The 20,697-nt window shown below is 44.8% G+C and overlaps 1 protein-coding gene across 2 annotated transcripts in view; it reads right to left on the bottom strand.

Annotated features, from left to right (window-relative positions):
• Positions 1-1,841: 1,841 nt before the first annotated feature.
• Positions 1,842-20,697, bottom strand: part of LOC140727457 (glucose-6-phosphate exchanger SLC37A1-like) — a 103,987-nt gene continuing 85,131 nt past the window's right edge. For both annotated transcript variants that reach the window (XM_073044763.1, XM_073044764.1), the window contains 4 exons: positions 18,013-18,091; positions 8,799-8,896; positions 5,520-5,581; positions 1,842-5,120 (listed from right to left, as the gene is read on the bottom strand). In XM_073044763.1, coding sequence (XP_072900864.1) covers positions 5,105-5,120; positions 5,520-5,581; positions 8,799-8,896; positions 18,013-18,091 — 255 coding nt within the window. In that variant the 3' untranslated portion in view covers positions 1,842-5,104. The remainder of the gene's footprint in view (positions 5,121-5,519; positions 5,582-8,798; positions 8,897-18,012; positions 18,092-20,697) is intronic.

The raw sequence follows: 20,697 nt of genomic DNA, 5'->3' as shown, positions 1-20,697 counted from the left end.
GGTATATGTTTGTTGTGAGTGTGAGTTATATATACTGTGCTGTGCACCTTGGTCCGGAGGAACATCGTTTCGTTTGGTGGTATATGTTTGTTGTGAGTGTGAGTTATATATACTGTGCTGTGCACCTTGGTCCGGAGGAACATCGTTTCGTTTGGTGGTATATGTTTGTTGTGAGTGTGAGTTATATATACTGTGTTGTGCACCTTGGTCCGGAGGAACATCGTTTCGTTTGGTGGTATATGTTTGTTGTGAGTGTGAGTTATATATACTGTGCTGTGCACTTTGGTCCGGAGGAACATCGTTTCGTTTGGTGGTATATGTTTGTTGTGAGTGTGAGTTATATATACTGTGCTGTGCACCTTGGTCTGGAGGAACACTGCTGAGTTTGACAGTACACATGCATATGGCTGAATGCCAATAAGCTTGAGCTAGACTTGCCTAACCCAAAACAGGGTGAAGTTCTCAGCAATTGATTTTCAGATTACCAAATCAGGATTTCCCATCCGTACGAATTGTTATTTCTGGGAATATGAGTGAGGCCAAACTGCTTCACAGCATTTTCACTAAGCACCACTCAGGACACTAACTATAGGTGTTAGGGTGCCATATTGCAGTTGTGTACGACGTTAGAGAGGTCACGTTTGGAATATGGTCTTCACAGTGGTCACCCTGCAGAGGAGATTTACCAAGATGTCACCAGGTCTTGACTGACTGAGTTATAGAAAAGCTGAGCAGGTTGGGACTTTATTCCTTGAAAAGTAGGAGAATGATGCATGTAAAATCTATAGGGTCAGGGATAGGGTGAACTCACCATCTTATTTTCCATGGTCAGGGAATCAAGAACTAGAGGAAACACATTTAAAGTACGAAGGGAGAGATTTAATAGGAACCTGCGAGGCAATTTTTTTCAGAGGGTGGTCTGTATATGGAATGAGCTGCAAGAGGAAGTGATTGGGGCAAGGGCATTTACAGGCATTTGGACATGTACATGGATAGGAAAGAACACAGAACACCATAGTGCAATACAGGCCCTTCAGCCCACAATGAAATGCTAACTCTTTAACCTACACTTCCCTTCTACAAAGCCCTCCATTTTTCTTTCATCTATGTGCCCATCTAAATGCCCTTAATGTATCTGTCTCTACTACCACGTCTGGTAGGACATTCCAGACACCCATCACTCTGCAAAAATCTCATTTCTGACATTTCCCCTGAATTTTCCCCCAATAGTACCAGCCGTTCTGTCTCTGGATATCCTCTCAATCCATGCCTCTTATAATCTTGTACACCATGAGGACCGGGTGACTTTCAGCTTCCCTTAGTAACAGTGACCACACTCACTCCTACCCCCAACACTCTCCAATTACTGGTGGCTTGCTCAGTGAAGACTGATGCAAAATACTTACTGAGTTTGTCCCTCATTTCTTTGACCCCATTATTACCTCTCCAGCAGTCCAATATCCACTCTTGCCTCTCTTTTACCCCTTATGTATCTGAAAATATTTTGATATCCTCTTACATTAATGCATAGCTTACCTTCATATTTCATCTTTTCTCTCCTTGTTGCTTTTTTTGTTTCACTTCTGATGGTTTTCAAAAGCTTCCCAATCCTCTAACTTCTGTCAAGGCACCTCTCATCCTCCTTGGCGCCAAAGTATAAAACCCTCGCAGGGTTAGAGGGAGATATAGTATTTAGAGGCACCATTCCCTCAAGATTTTTTAAACAGCTGCACGGGCCAACCATTGCTTTGAGCAGGAAATTTTTACAGGGCCTGTAAACTAGGCAGTACTTAATATTTTTCGTAATATGCATACTATGAATGAAAATTGAAAAACCACATACTTTTGATTTCATTTATTAACTGAAGGATATAATGAAATAAAGTAAGTGGAAGAAAACGTTTCATCCCATTCCAGGTGTGCAGCAAAGGCTGTGTTCAGTTACAGTGCGGCGGCGCACCCAGCAGCTTAGAGAGAGATATAAAGGTAAGGTTTTGAGAGAGACGGGCCAGATGTAGACAAATCAGACTAGCGCAGATCGGAATCTTGGTCAGCACGGAGCAGATGGGCTGAAGGGCCTAGTTCCACGCTGTATGACTCTGTGACTCATTCAACAGGCTTTATCTCAGTTACAGTAGCCTTTGTGTTTAATTCATCCCACTACTGGCATTTTTGAACCATGAGACTACAGACTCACCCTCACTGTTAGTTCAAAAGTCGAGGGGTTAAAGGGGAGGAGGGGGATGTGGGACGATAATCCTGGTGGGAATTGGGGAGAGGTGGTTGTAAGTTGGATATTGGGATGGGAACTGTGTGGAACAGAACACACACAATCAGTACCAATGTGACAATAATGTATACAGGGCACCAAAGGTGGGATGACTGAATGCCTTCACTCTGTCTGCTACAACAGTGGGATTTCGCAGTAGCCACCCATTTCCACTCCGAGCTGTTGGTCCACGGCCTTCTCTACTGCCACAAAACCTCCCATAGTTTGGAGGAGTGACACCTCATATTCTGTTTGGGTAACCTCCATCCTGACAACCAGAGATACCAGCTGGCTGAGGGACTTCAGCACACAAGACACACCGACACTCTGCCAACAACAAGGTGCTGTGTTACTTTGGAAAGGAAGTCACAAAGCCGTGTTGCTCCAGACTACCTGGTATAGAGCGTGCACAGATTTATTTTAGCAAGAGTCTACTGGGCAAAGCGCCTTCATCTATGGATTTAATTAATTTCCTACCACATCCTGCTTTGTGGAGGATGCTGCATTTGCTCAACAGGGGAGAAAATCTTTGGGAGTGAGAAAGGTTACAAAGTGCAGGGTGCAAAGTACCTCGACACTCAATGTGTGTTGCCACAGCTGCCCCTCTCCCAGGCCAACTCTCACCCCTCCCCATGACAGCACATCTTCTCTCTTCCCATTACAGCACTAGCTTTCACTGACTCTCTCCTCCCGTTACAGCACTAGCTTTCACTGACTCTCTCTTCCCGTTACAGCACTAGCTTTCACTGTCTCTCTCCTCCCGTTACAGCACTAGCTTTCACTGACTCTCTCCTCCCGTTACAGCACTAGCTTTCACTGTCTCTCTCCTCCCGTTACAGCACTAGCTTTCACTGACTCTCTCCTCCCGTTACAGCACTAGCTTTCACTGTCTCTCTCCTCCCGTTACAGCACTAGCTTTCACTGTCTCTCTCCTCCCGTTACAGCACTAGCTTTCACTGACTCTCTCCTCCCGTTACAGCACTAGCTTTCACTGTCTCTCTCCTCCCGTTACAGCACTAGCTTTCACTGACTCTCTCCTCCCGTTACAGCACTAGCTTTCACTGACTCTCTCCTCCCGTTACAGCACTAGCTTTCACTGACTCTCTCCTCCCATTACAGCACTAGCTTTCACTGACTCTCTCTTCCTGTTACAGCACTAGCTTTCACTGACTCTCTCCTCCCGTTACAGCACTAGCTTTCACTGTCTCTCTCCTCCCGTTACAGCACTAGCTTTCACTGTCTCTCTCCTCCCGTTACAGCACTAGCTTTCACTGTCTCTCTCCTCCTGTTACAGCACTAGCTTTCACTGACTCTCTCTTCCCGTTACAGCACTAGCTTGGCCCCTCACCAGCCCTGGACTCTGCCCTGAGATTCATTTGCACTTTGATCCGTAGTTGCCAAAACTCTGTTGAATAACACACCTTCCCACACCCACCCTGGAGAATAATCAACCTCTAACTCAGAACATTTGACAAAATCACCCTTCCACCAACACAGGCCTGGTCCTGGCAAAGGGTGAAAGGTTACCCAGGGTAGAAAGGAAGGCAGAGGTGAGTTTACAAACTTACTGAACAACAGGTTCCTTCTAGGTTACACGTTTGGCACAACATTGTGGGCCAAAGGTCCTGTAATGTGCTGCAAATTTCTATGTTCTAATTTCCTAAAAAGTTTCTTTGACAGAATCAGCTCTCACGACCAAGACTGGTGATCTTAACTGATGTGTTCCTATTTCATTCAGTCAGCTAAAGGCAGACAGACACACACCGAAAGGATCTGGAAGGATTCTCGCCATATCACATACATTGATAGGCTGGCATCTGAAGATGGCTGAGTAAATTCAGTGTTACAGCAGGGACACAGATCTAACCTACTAGTCAATTTCACCTGCCAAGACTTCAAATCTTAAAATGTCGCTCAAAACACTGAAATTGATTGGAGATCTGCAAAACATCAGGCCGTTAACATTTGTCACAATAACGAGATCTAAAGACAACTTGGTAACTTAACAGCAACACGCAGGCCACTGGGGGAATTCAGCAGGTCAGACCACATCTGTGGAGGGAAAATCATTCGACTGTTCAGGTTTAGATTTCAGATTTTAGATTTAGACATACATCCCGGTAACAGGCCCTTCCGGCCCAGTGAGCCGGTGCTCCCAAAATATCAGCTGTCCATTTCCTTCCACAGATGCTGTCTGACCTGCTGAGCTCCTCCAGCACTTTAGTTGTTGCTCCAGATTCAAGCACCTGCTGTCTCACCTTCACATTTGATTAACATATTTTTTGAGGAAAACGATTGTCAACTAATTCCAGAAGACTTGGCTCTAGTGAGTTGGAAAGAACAATGAGATTGGAAGCAGTTCCATTCCTGGATACAAAGTGCTTGCGTGTCGTGGACTAGCAGGCCCTTGTCCTGACGCTCTATGGATAACTCACATGCAGAGCTCAAAATAGTTCTAGACCAGACTGCGCAAGAAATTGGAGACCCCCCAAAAAAGGGGATACATTCATACAAACTGCAGCTGCAATAATACAGTACCTCTCATTTCATAAATAAACAGATAATCTCTAATGAACTATAAAGGCACCTATTCTGGTAAATGTCAGACGCAGAGCACATCGAACAGGATGTGATCGAGATGGCAGGTACAGTTCGCCGCAAAGTTCAAATGGAATGTGATTCTGAGGCTGGAGGGTGTTGTCTAATGCCCGGGATCACACACCAGTTGTGTCCCCTCTATGGATCCTCCAGTGTTGTGCAAATATGCTTCATCGAGAACAGTACAAAGTGTGGCTCGACAGAGAGCTAGTCAAACCTGTGCACCGAGGTGGGGCATTAGTGTTCCTTCAACCTGTAGTAAGTAGTGGGAAAAGATGGGAGGGAGGAAACAAAGACAATGAGTGAAAACATGCAATTCATCACGTCAATGAAGTCCATTATTCCTCACTCAGTGAGCAGATATTTACTGATCATCACAGAATCATAGAATAACAGAACAGAAACAGACCCTTAGCCACACCCATCCGTACTGATGAATATGGCTAAGGACTTGTTTTATATACGAGTGTGTGTAAGAGACCGCACGCGAGTGAGAGGGAGACTGCAAGCGTGAGAGACTGCACATGTGTGACTGTCTGCCTTTCCGTGTGTTTGTGTCTGTGTGTCAGTATCTGGATCTACGACAGACACAGACACTCGGGCCCTGCAATGCCCTGTCCACGACCTCAGTGAGAGCACAAATTCAACTTACTCAAACTCATTTGTCTTTGGTCTGAAAATATGCAGCTCCTTCAGTATGAGACGCAGTAGCAACTGAAATAAAAACACAGTTGGGGTTCAGACAAAATTTCAGGTGTAAAAATCCACCTCACAGATGATTCAAATTAACAGATAACAAGATGGAATATGAATACCAGTCCTGATATAATACTGCCAGTGGGCAGGAGGTCCAGGAGCCTCAGGTCCCACACCACCAAGTTCAGGAACAGTTATTACCCCTCAACCATCCAGCTCCTAAACCATCATGAATAACTTCACCCATCACAACTCTGAACTGAATCCACAACCTGCAGACTCACTTTCATAGACTCTGAAACCTGTGTTCTCAGTATTATTTATTCATTTATTTTTATTTATTATTTGCATGATTTGTCTTTTTTTGCACATTGGTTGTTTGTCAGTCTTTGTTTATGTATGGTTTTTCATTAATTCCATTGCATTTACATGTTCAGCACAGCTCTGTGCACCTGTATTGTGCTGTAGATTTTCTATGTTTCTATTTCTTTATTGTCCTGTAAATGCCCACAAGAAAATGAATCTCAGGGTTGTATATGGTGCCATATATACTTTGATAATAAATTTACTTTGATTTTTGGATAAACATGAAATGTTTAGAATAAATATTAATTGCTGTAAACCATATATAGATTTCACATCAAAAACCAAAAGAAGGCAACTGTTCCTATGCCGTATGGTCTTATCAAAGTCAAACTCAAAGCAAAGTAGGAGGGACAATAAAGATTTTAATTTTGTTTTAGGTACAGCACAGTAACAGGGCCTTATAGCAAAATGATCCCATGCTGCCCATATACACCCATGTGACTAATTAACCAACTAACCAGGAGGTCTTTGGACTGTGGGAGGAAAACGGAGGAGAACGTACAGACAGCAGTGGGAAATGAACTATAATAGCATTACACTTATTGCTATGCTACCAAACCACTTTGGTTGTGGCTGTCATCAGCAAGGCCAATGCTTATTGCCCACTTCCTAGGTGCCCTTGAGAGGGCAATGGCGAGTCACTACAGGTGTTCTGGGGAAGATGGTCCCAACAGCCCTTCTGGCTCAACAAACTATTGATTTAACTCTAGAATAATTTACAATGACCAATTAACCTACTAACCAGATGGAGCAGGCCAGTGATGTTGTGGGTGTGGAACTGGACTCTCTGACGGTGGTGTCTGAAAAGAGGATGCTGTCCAAGTTGCATGCCATCTTGGACAACGACTCCCATCCACTCCATAATGTACTGGTTAGGCACAGGAGTACATTCAGCCAGAGACTCATTCCACCGAGATGTAACACTGAGCATCATAGGAAGTCATTGCTACCTGTGGCCATCAAACTTTACAACTCCTCCCTCGGAGTGTCAGACACCCTGAGCCAATAGGCTGATCCTGGACTTATTTTTCCACTTGGCATGATTAACATTATTATTTAATTATTTATGGTTTTATATTGCTATATTTCTTCACTACTCTTGGTTGGTGCAGCTGTAATGAAACCCAATTTCCCTCGGGATCAATAAAGTATGTCTGTCTGTCTGTAGATAGCGTACACAACAGAGTTCTGAAAGAAGCTCCTGAATAGTTCGTGGAGGCACTTAGAATGATCTTTCAAGAATCACTAGGTTCTGGAAAGGTTCCAGAAGACTGGGAAACTGAATATGTCACTCCACTCTTCAAGAAGGGAGAGAGGCAGAAGAAAAGAAACTATAGGCCTGACAGTCTGACTGCATGCTATCCTTGCTTTTTTACCATCTGTCATATCCTGAGTTCCTTCAGACTTATCTTAGAAAGGATGAGCTGAAACTGGAGAGGGTTCAAAGGAGATTCACAAAAATGATTCCAGAATTGAATGGCTTGTCATATGAAGAGCGTTTGATGGCTCTGGGCCTGTATTCACTAGAATTTAGCAAAATGAGGGATAATGTCATTGAAACCTATCGAATGGTGAAAGGCCTTAAAAGAGTGGCTATAGAGAGGATGTTTCCTATGGTGGGAGAGTCTAAGACGAGAGGACACAGCCTCAGAATAGAGAGGTGTCCTTTTAGAATGGAGATGAGGAGGAATTTCTTTAGCCAGAGAGTGATGAATCTGTGGAATTCTTTGCCACAGGCAACTGTGGAGGCCAAGTCTTTATGTACATTTAAGGTAGAGATCAATAGGTTCTTGATTGGTCAGGGCATGAAGGGATACAGAATGAAGGCAGGAGATTGGGGCTGAGAGGAAAATTGGATCAGCCGTGATGTAATGGTGGAGCAGACTCGATGGGCTAAATGGCCGAATTCTGCTTCTATATCTTATGGTTTTATGGTCTAACCGCTCCGTCCTTGGACTACTCACATACACTACCTCAGAACAGTGGTTAGCAGGATGCTCTTACAGCTCAGGGCATCAGTCCTGGCGTCCTCCGTAAGGAGTCTCTGTGGAAAGTGTGGATTTTCCCCAGGCGCTCCGGTTTCCTCCCACAGTCCAAAGACGTACCAGGCAGGCCAAATGGTCATTGTAAACTGTCCTGTGGTTAGGTTAGGTTTAAATTGAGGTTGTCAGGGGTTGCTGGGCAGTGTGGCTCAAAATGCCAGAAGGGCCTGTTCTGCGCTTTATCTCCAAATAAATAAATATTTTTGCTCTTTTTGCAATACTTCTTTAAATTGTTTTATGTATTTCTTATTGTAATTTACAGTTTTTTAAAGTACTGCACTCTGTTGCCGCAAAACATCAAATTTTGCGACAGAAGAGGAAACCTGACTGAGGAAACCGAAGGAAACCCACGCGTTCACAAGGTGGAAATCCTGTCAGTGTCTGTATGTTTTCTCTGCACTAATCTCCTCGGGTGTCCTGGTTTCCTCCCACTGTCCTGAGATGTGCTGTTAGGGCTACTGAGTCATGGGAACACTATTTATTTAGAGGTAGAGCATGAAACAGGCCTTTCTGGCCCAGTGAGTCATGCCACCCAGCTACCCACCTATTTAACTCCAGCCTAATCACAGGACAACTTACAATGACCAATTCATCTACTAACCAATCCGTCCTTGGACGGTGGGAGGAAACCAGAGCACCAGGAGGAAACCCACGTGCACGCGGGAAGCATGTACAAACTTTCATACAGAGAACGATGGCATTGAACTCTGACCTCTGATGCCCGTCGCACTAAATGCCACGCTACCGTGCTTTGCTGGCGGTGGATTCATGGCGAAGCATGGAAGCCCGTGGGCTGTGACAAGTAAAGAATGATCTCAGATGCTCACCAGTAAGGCAAACGCGTCTGCCACCATCAGCATGTAGAAGACATTGTTCCAACCCGTAGGAGAGATGAGCCCAGCTAACAAGGGTCCTAAAGCAGCACCTGTGGACAGGAGGCAATCAGTCCAACCACCAGCACAGCACACAAACAATTACAAGACCTCTCACTGGTAAGGGCAAGATTCTTCGGTGTTGGTGAGCAGACAGATCTTGCAGTCAAGTTCATAGCTCCTGAAAAGCGACTACACAGTTTGATGGGGGTGGGTAAGAAGCCATATTGCATGCTTGCCTTTATTAGTCGAGGCAGCTTTATAAAACTCTGGTTAGACCGCAACTGGAGTACTGGGTGTAGTTCTAGTCGCCCCATTACAGGAAGGATGCTGAGGCTCTGGAGAGGGCTGGATTCTGTCTGGATAAAGGGCATGCACTATCACAGGAGGCTGGAGGTTTTCTCTGGGGCAGCACAGGCTGAACGGAGACCTGATCGAGGTTTATAAGATTATGAGTGGTATAAGTAGACACAACAATATACTTTTCCAATGTTTGAAGTGTCTAACACCAGAGGGCATACATTTAAGGTGATTGGGGGTGACTTATTTATTTATTTTTATCGCAGACAGTGGTGAACGCCTGGAATGTGCTGCCTGGGGAGGTGGAAGAGGCAGATACATTAGAGACTTATAAGAGACGTTTAGATAGACACATGGATGTGTGGAAAATAGAAGGATATGGACATGGTGCAGTAGAAGAGGTTAGTTTAGTTGGCCATTTGATTACTAATTTAATTAGTTTAGCACAACATTGTGGGTAGAGGGGACTGTTCCGGTCCTGCTCTGGTCTATGATCTGTGTTCCATCTATACAGCTGTTAACCACTACCCACCTGGACGATCCCACCAGGGTAGTGCACACTCTGAATGCATTCAGAGTCAAAGAACAACACAGCACAGATCTAGGCCCTTCGGCCCAATTACTCACTCCTGACCATTCATCCCGTTAAGGCTGCTCCGCCATTTGACCGTGGCTTATTTGTTAAGATTAACTGCAATTCATTAGTCACTCTAAAGTTCCGATGGCCCAAACAGTGGCAGGAGCAGGCTGTAGCAACGAGGTTTCTCGCAGGTCGGTGATGTTTGTTTAAAAGGTGAGCTTTGTGGATATTGAGGCTATTTCTAGCGGCAGGAGTAGTCCGTAGCGACGAGGTTTCTCGCAGGTCTGTGACACACTGTAAAAGTACAGAAGGGACAAACAGGGCAGCTATTGTTGGGAGTGGGCTAGTGGTGAGAGTAGGCATGTCAAGCTTTGGCTCAAAGGAGGCTTCAGCTCGAAAGAGCCATCAGCTCTGGGTAAGTTTCTGTTAAGGTTCCCTTTTTATTTTATCTTACCACACCGCGTGTAGTTGGGTGTTGTGTGTTCTTTATCATGGATGTTGGAGTCCTGGGAGATCTAGACTCTCCCAGGGAACTACATCGGTGTGAAGTGCATCCAGCTGCAGCTCCTTGAAAACCATGTTAGGGATCTAAAACAGCAGCTGGACGACCTTTGGCTTGTACAGGAGAGTGAGGAGATCATCAATCAGAGTTACAGGGAAGTAGTCACCCTGAAGTTGCAGGAGGCGAGTAGCTGGACGACCGTTAGGTGAAACGGAAATGTGAATAGGCAGCTAGCACAGAGCACCCCTGTGGCCATTCCCCTCAATAATAAGTATACCGATTTGGATACTATCGTGGGGGATGACCTCAAAGGGGAATGCCATGGAGATCAGGTTACTGGCACTGAGCATGGGTCCATGGTGCAGAAGGGAAAGAGGGAGAAGATGGGAGCAGTTGTGACAAGAGTCTCAATAATCAGACAGGAGATCCTGTGGATGTGAACGGGACAGTCAGATGATATGTTGCCTCCCAGATGCCAGGGTCAGGGTAGTCATGGATCGTGTCCATAACATTTTGGATAGTGAAGGGAAGGAGAGCAGCCATATATCTTGGTGCATATTGGTACCAGTGACATAGGAAGGAAAAGCAATGAGGTCCTGAAGAGAGAATTTAGAGAGCTAGGCAGAAAGCTGAGAAGCAGGACCTCCCAGGTAGTAATTTCTGGATTGCTGCCGGTGCCACGAGCCAGTGAGGGTAGAAACAGGATGATTTGGCAAATTAATGCATGGCTGAGAAGTCGGTGCAGGGGGCAGGGATTCAGGTTCTTGGATTCCTGGGATCCCTTCTGACCTGTTCAAAAGTGATGGGTTGCATCTGAACCTGAGGGGCACCAATATTTTCATGGACAGGTTTGTTGGAGCTGTTGGGAAGGGTTTAAACTTATTTGGCAGAGGGGGTTGAACCAGAGTGAAGGGAATCAGGATAGGGCGGATAATAAAGATAATGTGGTCAGACTGTCAGGAAAGGCAGGCAGATGATAGGACATAATTGCAGCCAGCAGGGTGAGTATCAGAGCATTAGGGACGCAGAATCAAAAAGGGTAGCAAATACGGTACTCACAGTGTTACAATTCAATGCACAAAGTATGGAGTATAAGAAATAAGGTGGATGATATTGTTGCACTATTACAGATCATCAGGTATGAATCATAGCTGAAGGATAGTTGTAGTTGGGAGCTGAATGCCCATGGTTACATATTGTATTGGAGGGATAGGAAGGTAGGCAAAGGGAATGGCGTGGCTCTGCTGGTAAAGAATGGCATCAAATCATGAGAAAAATGTCACACAGGGTAAAAAGATGTTGAACCCTTGTGAGCCAAGAAACTCCAAGGGTAAAAGGACCCTGATGGCTGTTATATACAAGCTTCCCAGCAGTAGCTGAATGTGGACCACTGATTACACCAGGAAATAGAAAAGGCGTGTCAAGTCATGGGAGATTTCAACATGCAGGTCGATTGGGAAAATCGGGAGAGGGAGAGAGAGAGAGATGAATATGGGAGTATTAAAATTTGGAATGAGTTGATGGGATTTTCTTGTTTGTAAAAGGAAACGTGCTTAGTGTGGTTGAACGCTGTATGATTAGTACCAACTAAATGGGCCAAAGGACCTCATTGTGTTGTGTAACTGTTCAGTGTCTGTATATTGTATTGTAAAAATGGCTGTGCTCAATTCTGGTCACCTCACTATAGGAAGGATGTGGAAACCATAGAAAGGGTGCAGAGGAGATTTACAAGGATGTTGCCTGGATTGGGGAGCATGCCTTATGACAATAGATTGAGTGAACTCAGCCTTTCCTCCTTGGAGCGACGGAGGATGAGAGGTGACCTGACAGAGGTGTATAAGATGATGAGAGGCATTGATCGTGTGGATAGTCAGAGGCTTTTTCCCAGGGCTGAATTGGCTAGCACAAGAGGGCATAGTTTTAAGGTGCTTGGAAGTAGGTACAGAGGAGATGTCAGGGGTAAGTTTTTTTTACACAGAGGGTGGTGAGTGCATGGAATGGGCTGCCGGCGGCAGTGGTGGAGTCAGAAACGATAGGGTCTTTTAAGAAATTCCTGGATGGATACATGGAGTTTAGAAAAATAGAGGGCTATGGGCAAGCCTAGGTAATTTCTGAGGTAAGGACATGTTCGGCACAACTTTGTGGGCTGAAGGATCTGTATTGTGCTGTAGGTTTTCTATGTTTCTATGTTTTTCTATGAATGTTTATGAGATGGCTTTTTAGAGCAGTTTGTTATTGAGCCTACTAGGGGATCAGTTATACTGGATTGGGTGTTATGTAATGAACCAGAGGTAATTAGGGAATGTAAGGTAAAAGAACCCTTAGGAGACAGTGATCACAATATGATTGAGTTCAACTTGAAATTGGATATGGTGAAAGTAAAGTCTGGCATGGAAGTATTTCAGTGGAGTAAAGGAAATTACAGTGGTATGAGAGAAGAGTTGGCCAAAGTAAATTGGAAGGAGATGCTGGCAGAGAGGACAGCAGACCAGCAATGAGTTTTTGGGAAAGTGAAAAAAAAATATGTGAATGGGAAGTGGAATTAAAATGGGTGCCCACCAGGAGATTTTGCTTTTTCTGACAGATGGAGTGTAAGTGCTCGGCGAAGCAGTCTCTCAGTCTAACGTCAGTGATATACAGGGGGCCACACTGGGAGCACCAGATACAGTAGATGACCCCAACAGACTCACAAGTGAAGTGTTGCCTCACCTGGAAGGACACGCTAGAGGCAGGAAGCATGTTCCTGCTGATGGGTGAGTCCAGAACTAGAGGCCACAGTTTAAGAATAAGGGGTAGGCCATTTAGAACTGAGATGCGGAAAAACTTTTTCACCCAGAGAGTGGTGGATATGTGGAATGCTCTGCCCCAGAAGGCAGTGGAGGCCAAGTCTCTGAATGCATTCAAGAGAGAGTTAGATAGAGCTCTTATAGATAGCGGGGTCAAGGGATATGGGGAGAGGGCAGGAACGGGGTACTGATTGTGTATGATCAGCCATGATCACAGTGAATGGCGGTGCTGGCTAGAAGGGCCGAATGGCCCGCTCCTGCACCTATTGTCTATTGACTGTTTGGGGCTCTGAATGGTAGTGAGGGAGGAGGTGTAAGGGGAGGTGTGGTTCCGCTTGCAAGGATAAGAGTCATTAGGAGATCAGTGGGGAGGGACAAATGGACAAGGGAGTCATGTTTGGAGCAATCCCTGCGGAAAGCAGAAAGGGGGGGGAGGGAAAGATGTGCTTGATGGTGGGATCCTGTTGGAGATGGTGGAAGTTACGGAAAAGATTGTTAATTGTTAATGTTATGTCTTTATTTAAGAAGAGTAGCAGGAATAAGGGATTCTGAAGAATGGGGTTTATTTGCATTTGGAACGGCAAGGAATTATTTGAGATAGATAGCATGGCTTTGTGAGTGGGAGATTGATGAGAGAGTTACAAACACAAGTCAGGCAGTGTCCAAGGAGGGGAATAAGCAGTTGATATTTCAAGCTGATACCCTTCATCAGTTTTGAGGATAGGTCATAGTCTGTCAGGATGAAGGTTCTTGTCCTGAAACCACCTTGATTTACTTATATATGGCATGATCTGCTTGGATGGGTGACGGGATGGAGATACGTCTCTACCAAAGAAGGTACAAGGCACTCCTTCCCTCTACTAGCCTGCAGCTCACCCTCGGGCAAGGTGTAGCACCTGCTTAGCCCCCCGATCAGGGTCACGTGAAGCCATGGAAACAGGTGGTGGAAGGTCATATAATAAAGGTAGAAAAATCCCCTGGGCCTGACATGATATTTCCTCAGACCTTGAGAGAGACTAGTGTAAAAATTGCAGGGGCCCTGGCAGAAATATTTAAAATGTCCTTAGCCACTTGTGCGGTGCCAGAGGATTGGAGGGTAGCTCATGCTGTTCCATTGTTTAAAAAAGGCTCCAAAAGTAAACCAGGTAATTACAGGCCAGTGAGCCTGACATCAGTAGTAGGTGAATTATTGGAAGGTGTTCTGAGAGATCACATATACAAGTATTTGGACAGCCAAGGGCTGATTAAAGATAGTCAGCATGGTTCTGTGCATGGTAGATCGTGTTTAACGAATCCTGTAGTTTTTCGAGGAGGTTACCAAGAAAGTAGATGAAGGAAAGGCTGCAGGTGTTGTCTACATGGACTTTAGTAAAGCCTTTGACAAGGTCCCACATGGGAGGTCAGTTTAGAAGGTTCAGATACTAGGTATCCATGGACAGGTTGTAACCTGCATTCAAAATTGGCTGTGTGGGAGAAGACAGAGAGTGGTAGTGGATCATTGCTTCTCAGACTGGAGGCCTGTGACTAGTGGTGTGCCTCAGGGATCTGTGCTGGGACCATTGTTGTTTGTTGTCTATATCAATGATCTAGATGATAATGTGGTAAATTGGATCAGCAAGTTTGCTGATGGCACTAAGATTGGAGACGTTGTGGACAGCGTGGAAGGCTTTCAAAGCTTGCAGAGGGAACTGGAACAACTGGAAAAATGGGCCAGAAAATGGCAGATGGAATTTAATGCAGACAAGTGTGAAGTGTTGCATTTTGGAAGGACAAATCAAAGTAGGACGTACACAGTAAATGGTAGGGCACTGAGGAGTGCAGAGGAACAAAGGGACCTGGGAGTTCAGATGCATAATTCCCTGAAAGTGGTGTCACAGGTGAACAGGGTTGTAAAGAAGGCTTTTGGCATCCTGGCATTCATGAATCAAAGTATTGAGTATCGGAGTTGGGATGTTATGGTGAGGTTGTATAAGACATTGGTGAGGCCAAATTCGGAGTATTGTGTACAGTTCTGGTCACCTAACTATAGGAAGGATATCAGTAAGATTGAAAGAATGCAGAGAAGATTTACTAGGATGTTGCCAGGTCTTCAGGAGTTGAGTTACAGGGAAAGATTGAACAGGTTAGGACTTTATTCCTTGGAGTGTAGAAGAATGAGGGGTGATTTGATAGAGGTTTAGAAAATCATGAAGGGTATAGACAGAGTAAATGTGAGTAGGCTCTTTCCACTTAGATTAGGAGAGATAAATACGAGAGGACATGACTTTAGGGTGAAAGGGGAAAGGTTTAGGGGGAACTTCTTCACTCAGAGTGGTGGGAATGTGGAACGAGCTGCCATCTGATGTAGTAAATGCAGGCTCACTCTTAAGTTTTAAGAATAAATTGGATAGATACATGGATGGGAGAGGTCTGTAGGGTTATGGACTGGGTGCAGGTAAATGGGACTAGCAGAATAAAGTTTCAGCACAGACTAGAAGGGCTGAATGGCTTGTTTTCTGTGCTGTTATTGTTCTATGGTCATATGAACAGCCAGTGCATGTCACAAGTCCTGGTTATGTGACCATTGACACCAGGCAGACATTGCTAATGGCTGGAATCACCCATCTTGTAAAGACACTGCCCAAAAGAAGGTAATGGCAAATCACTTCTGTAGAAAAATTTGCCAAGAACAATCATGGTCATGAAAAGACCGTGCTAACCCACATCATATGACACGGTACATAATGAATGAACAAATGATATGTTTGGATGGCATGCGAACAAGAGATTGCTACTGTATCACATTTTCTAAGTAAATATACAAAGAGATAGGTCTGGTCCATGGGTTGAGATTCTAAATTGGAGAAAGGCCAATTTTGACAGCATCAGAAAGAATCTGGCAAGGTGGATTGGGAGAGGCTGTTTTCTGGCAAAGGTGTACTTGGTACGTAGGAGATCTTCAAAAGTGAAATTTAGAGAGTACAAAGCTTGTATGTCCCTGTAAAGAGAACAAGTGTAGGGAACCTTGGTTTTCAAGAGACATTAAGGTCCTGGTTTAAAAAATAAGAGGTGCATAGCAGGTACAGGCAGGTAGGAACAAATGAGGTGCTTATAGAGTATAAGAAATGCAAGAGAGCACTTAAAAAAAGATGCAAACATTAGGAAATCTGCAGGCAAAAAGAAGACATGTGGTTGCCAAAGCAGACAAGGTGAAGAATCCTAAGGGATTGCAAGGGACAAAATTGGTCCTCTGGATGATCAGAATGGTAATCCAAATGTGGAGCCAAGAGAGATGGGGAAGATCTTAAATGATTTTTTTTACATCTGTATTTACTCGAGATACAGACACAGAGTCTAGAGAAGTGGCATCAACTTCATGGGCCCTACACATAATACAGAGGAGGAGGTGTTTGCTATCCTGGAGTAAATAAGGGTGGATAAGTCCCTAGGGCCTGAAAGCGTGTTCCCTCGGACCCTGTGGGAGGCAAGTGCAGAAAATGCCGAGGCCCTAGCAGAAATATTTAAATCATCCTTAGAGATACTCCTTATCAGAGTATCGGAGGGTAGCCAGTGTTGCTCCGCTATTTAAGAAAGGCTCTAAACATAAACCAGGAAATTATAGGCCAGTGAGTCTAACATCAGTAGTGAGAAAGTTATTGGAAGGTATTCTAAACGGCCAGATATATCAGTATTTGGATAGACATGGGCTGATTAAGGATAGTCAACAATGTTTTGTGAATGGTAAGTCATGTTTGACCAATCTTATAGAGCTTTTCGAGGACCAAGAGAATGGATGACAACAAGGCAGTGGATGTTGTCCACATGGACTTCAACAAGGCATATAACAAGGTCCTGCCTGGGAGGTTGGTCAAGAAGGTTCAGTCATTCAGCATTCAGGGTGAGGTAGTAAATTGGATTAGACATTGGCTTTGTGGAAGAAGCCAGAGAGTGGTAGTCGATGGTCGTCTTTCTGACTGGAGGCCTGTGATGAATGGAGTGTCGCAGAGATTAGTGCTGGGTCCATTGTCATCTTTATCAATGATCTGAATGATAATGTGGTTAACTGGATCAGCAAGTTGACACCAAAATTGTGGGTGTAGTGGACAGCAAGGAAGGCTATCATGGCTTGCAGAGGGAACAGGACCAGCTAGAAAAATGGGTTGCGCAATGGCAGATGGAATTTAATGCAGACAAGTGCAAGATGTTGCACTTCGCTAGGACCAACCAGAGTAGGTCTTACATAATGAATGGTAGGGCACTGAGGAGTGTTGTTGAACAAGGGATCTGGGAATAATTTGTTGAATGTGATGTCACAGGTAGATAGGGTCGTAAAGAAAGGTTTTAACATATTGGCCTTCATAAATCAAAATACTGAGTACAGGAGATTGGAAGTTATGTTGAAGTTGTACAAGATGTTGGTGAGATCTGATTTGGAGTACTGTGTGCAGTTTTGGTCACCTACCTACAGGAAACAATGTAAATAAGGTTGAAAGAGTACTATGAAATTTTACAAGGATGTTGCTGGATCTGGAGGACCTGAGTTACAAGGAAAGATTGGGTAGGTCAGATCTTCATTCATTAGATTGTAGAAGATTGAGAAGAGATTTGATAGAGGTATACAAAATTATGAAGAGTATAGATAGGGTAAATGTAAGCAGGTTTTTTCCATTGAGTTTGGGTGGAACTACAATTAGTGGTCATGCATTAAGGGTGAAAGATGAAAAGTTTAAGGAGAACGTGAGGGGAAACTTTTCACTCAGAGGGTCATTTGAGTATGGAACGAGCTACTAGTGTAGGTGGTGCATGCAAACCCAATTTCAATGCTTAAGAGAAGTTTGGGTAGGTACAATTGGATATGGAGGGCTATGGTCCCAGTGCAGGCCAATGGGAGTAGACAGCTTAAATGGTTTTGGCATGGACTAGATGGACCACATGGCCTGTTTCTATGCTGCACTTTTCTATGACTCTGTGACATGACAACAATTAGCCATTAGCAATAGGATGTTAATTTATTACACCCACCTATGGAGCCGGTCCCATCAATAATTGCAGTCACTGTAGATAAGGCTTTGGAATTTCCTGCCAAGCTCTTGTGTGTGCCCTGGAATCAGAAGTCATCCAGGTCATTACAAGTCATTTACAGAGCAAGCACAGACAGTTTCAAACCACTCTATTGGCATTTAGTAATACCAGTGTAGTCCCACAGCCACCCTAAAGTCAGACAGACCAGACCAGCTCACTGTGAACCAAAATGCTGGTGAATTGGCTTACTATTTCCAGGAAGATGGCGGCATGCACGTTTGCAGCGGCCTCTCCGGATCCAATCAAAGGTGTAATTGTGCATCCTTTTTTACAATCATAAGACACTTGTCGGATATTAAGAACATAAAGTACCTCATCAGTGAGTTGCTTGATGGTGGAGGAGCTGGACTTGTGTATTTTGCTGTTTGCCCTAGGAAGCGCATGGAGGCAGTGCATGGTCCAACAAACTGCACGAGTGATTGCCTTGAACGTTTTTCTTGTGACTGCAAGATCCTGTTGGACACTGGCAATGTAGAATACTCTAAGTCTGGTTCACTGGTTCATTGGTGAGACTGACAGTGGGGAGGCTGCTGGGCCTCAGCTGTTGAGCAGACTAGGCCCTCATGCCACGGGTTCCCTATTACTGCCACTCGGGGAGGAGACACTGGAGGCAGTATGGTACGATGGGCATCCATGCTGGATTGGGTGCTGGCCTCTCCCCTTGATGCTGCTCTCCATTGTTCACTTGGTGAAAGATGAGCTGGAATGGGATCGCCCAGGACAGCGCTACCACATGCTGATTAGATTACTGTGGGCTTGTTCTTGCCGACAACATCCCATGCACCGTCTATAGTACGGGACACTCAGGGAGTCATGATGGTGCTAAACGACAACTCCTTCATTTACATCTTAGGAAACAGCTCTATTTCTATCTTTGATATCTCTTTTTGTCCTTTTCAAGGTTCTTTTGAAGACCCTGGCCTGGAGTTACAGTCTGATTTTTGTTCTTTGTGGGAATGAGAGCTGCTCTCAGGGCCTCACGACACTCTCAGGCTCTGGATTTTCGTGGCTCTGGAGACATGCTGATTCTAAACCAGTGCCCCTGATGGAAGCAACGCGGGAGAACACGGAACATCAGGAGCAGCAGGTTAGCTGCCGGGGGGTTGTGTGTCCACAGAGTTGCACCATTCTGGGGCCAACTTTTAACACTGTAAATCAGCAAGTTGTTTGTTATGTCTCCCCTCTTGCTGTGAAATGGGGACACCTCTTTTTCCTTTATTAGGGAGAGAGAGAGCCTATGGTATGCTAAATTACCTGGTGAACAAGTAGTTTTTGGAGTAATGCAAGTCTGTGTCCTTATTGATGCTTGCTGCACGAGTGCTCGGTGGAGGGCACTGATGCTTTTTTGCTGGTGGGGGTGGGGGAGTTGTTACCTTGCTACTGCTTGTGTGTGGGGGTGAGCTGGGGGGGGCTTTGGGGTTCTAACATTTAACTGCCACTCATTCTCTGAGGCACTCCTCTGTTTTCGTGGATGGTTGTGAAGAAAAAGAATTTCAGGATGTATATTGTATACATTTCTCTGACATTAAATGTACCTATTGAAACCTATTATGTCTTTTGTGTGACTGTGTATAACTGCATGTTTATTACTATGTTGTATGTGCTTGTGCTGTGTATGACTGTTGGTGTTGTGTTTTGCACCTTGGCCCCAAGGAACGGTGTTTCATTTGCCTGTATTCATGGGTATTCATGTATGGTTGAACAACAATTAAACTTGAACCTGAACTATTGTCACGCTGTCATAGGCAGATGTAGTTAAACTGGAAACCCGAGTAACACACAAAATGCTGAGGAACTCAGCAGGTCAGGCAGCATCTATCAAAATGAACAAACAGTTGACATTTTAGGCAGAGACCCTTCATCAGGACTGGAAAGGAAGGGGGAAGAAGCCAGAATAAGGTGGTGGGATGAGGGGGAGGAGTACAAGCTGGAAGGTGATTGGTGAAGCCAGGAGAGTGGAAAAGTAGGTGAGTTGGGAGAGGGTCATGTTTCGATGGCATAGAAGGCATTCAGCTCATCTGGGAGGAAAGCCTTGTTGTTATGTATCACTTGGTTTCACTTTGTAACAGCATTCAGTCCTTGCCACAGTTGTCAAGCATCCTTCAGTGATTCATGTTTGTCCAGAATTGCCACTTCACCTGCAAGCTCGCTTTCTGGGGATCATACCTGGATCTCTTGTATCTTACTTGGTCACCAGTCCTGAGTGCCACTGATGTGACATTCCTCGTCACAGCACAAGACTAGTGTGTTGAGACCCCGGTACAGCAAGTTATACGCTGATGGTAATTCAGTAGAGATTTCTTCAAACAAGCCTGACTGAAGTTCTTGACAATTGGAAACGTGGCAGGGTTTATAGTTTCTTGTTTGCTGATGACGGGTGCCTGATTTACGTCGCCTTTTGCCGATATCAGGTAGTGCTCTTGAGTTCATTGTCTATTCCAAAGTCTGATGGCAGAAAGGAAGAAGCTGTTCCTGAAGCATTGAGTGTGTGTCTTCAGGCTCCTGTGCTTTCTCAATGAGAAGACATCTCTTGGATGCTGGGGATCCTTAATGATGGATGCTGTCTTTTTGAGGCATACCTTTTGAAGGTGTCCTCGATATTGGGGAGGCTAGTGCCCATGATGG

This window comes from Hemitrygon akajei, chromosome 5 (assembly GCF_048418815.1).
Source record: "Hemitrygon akajei chromosome 5, sHemAka1.3, whole genome shotgun sequence".
In the NCBI taxonomy this organism is placed as follows: Eukaryota; Metazoa; Chordata; class Chondrichthyes; order Myliobatiformes; family Dasyatidae; genus Hemitrygon; species Hemitrygon akajei.
This window is presented reverse-complemented; position numbering and strand designations above follow the sequence as displayed.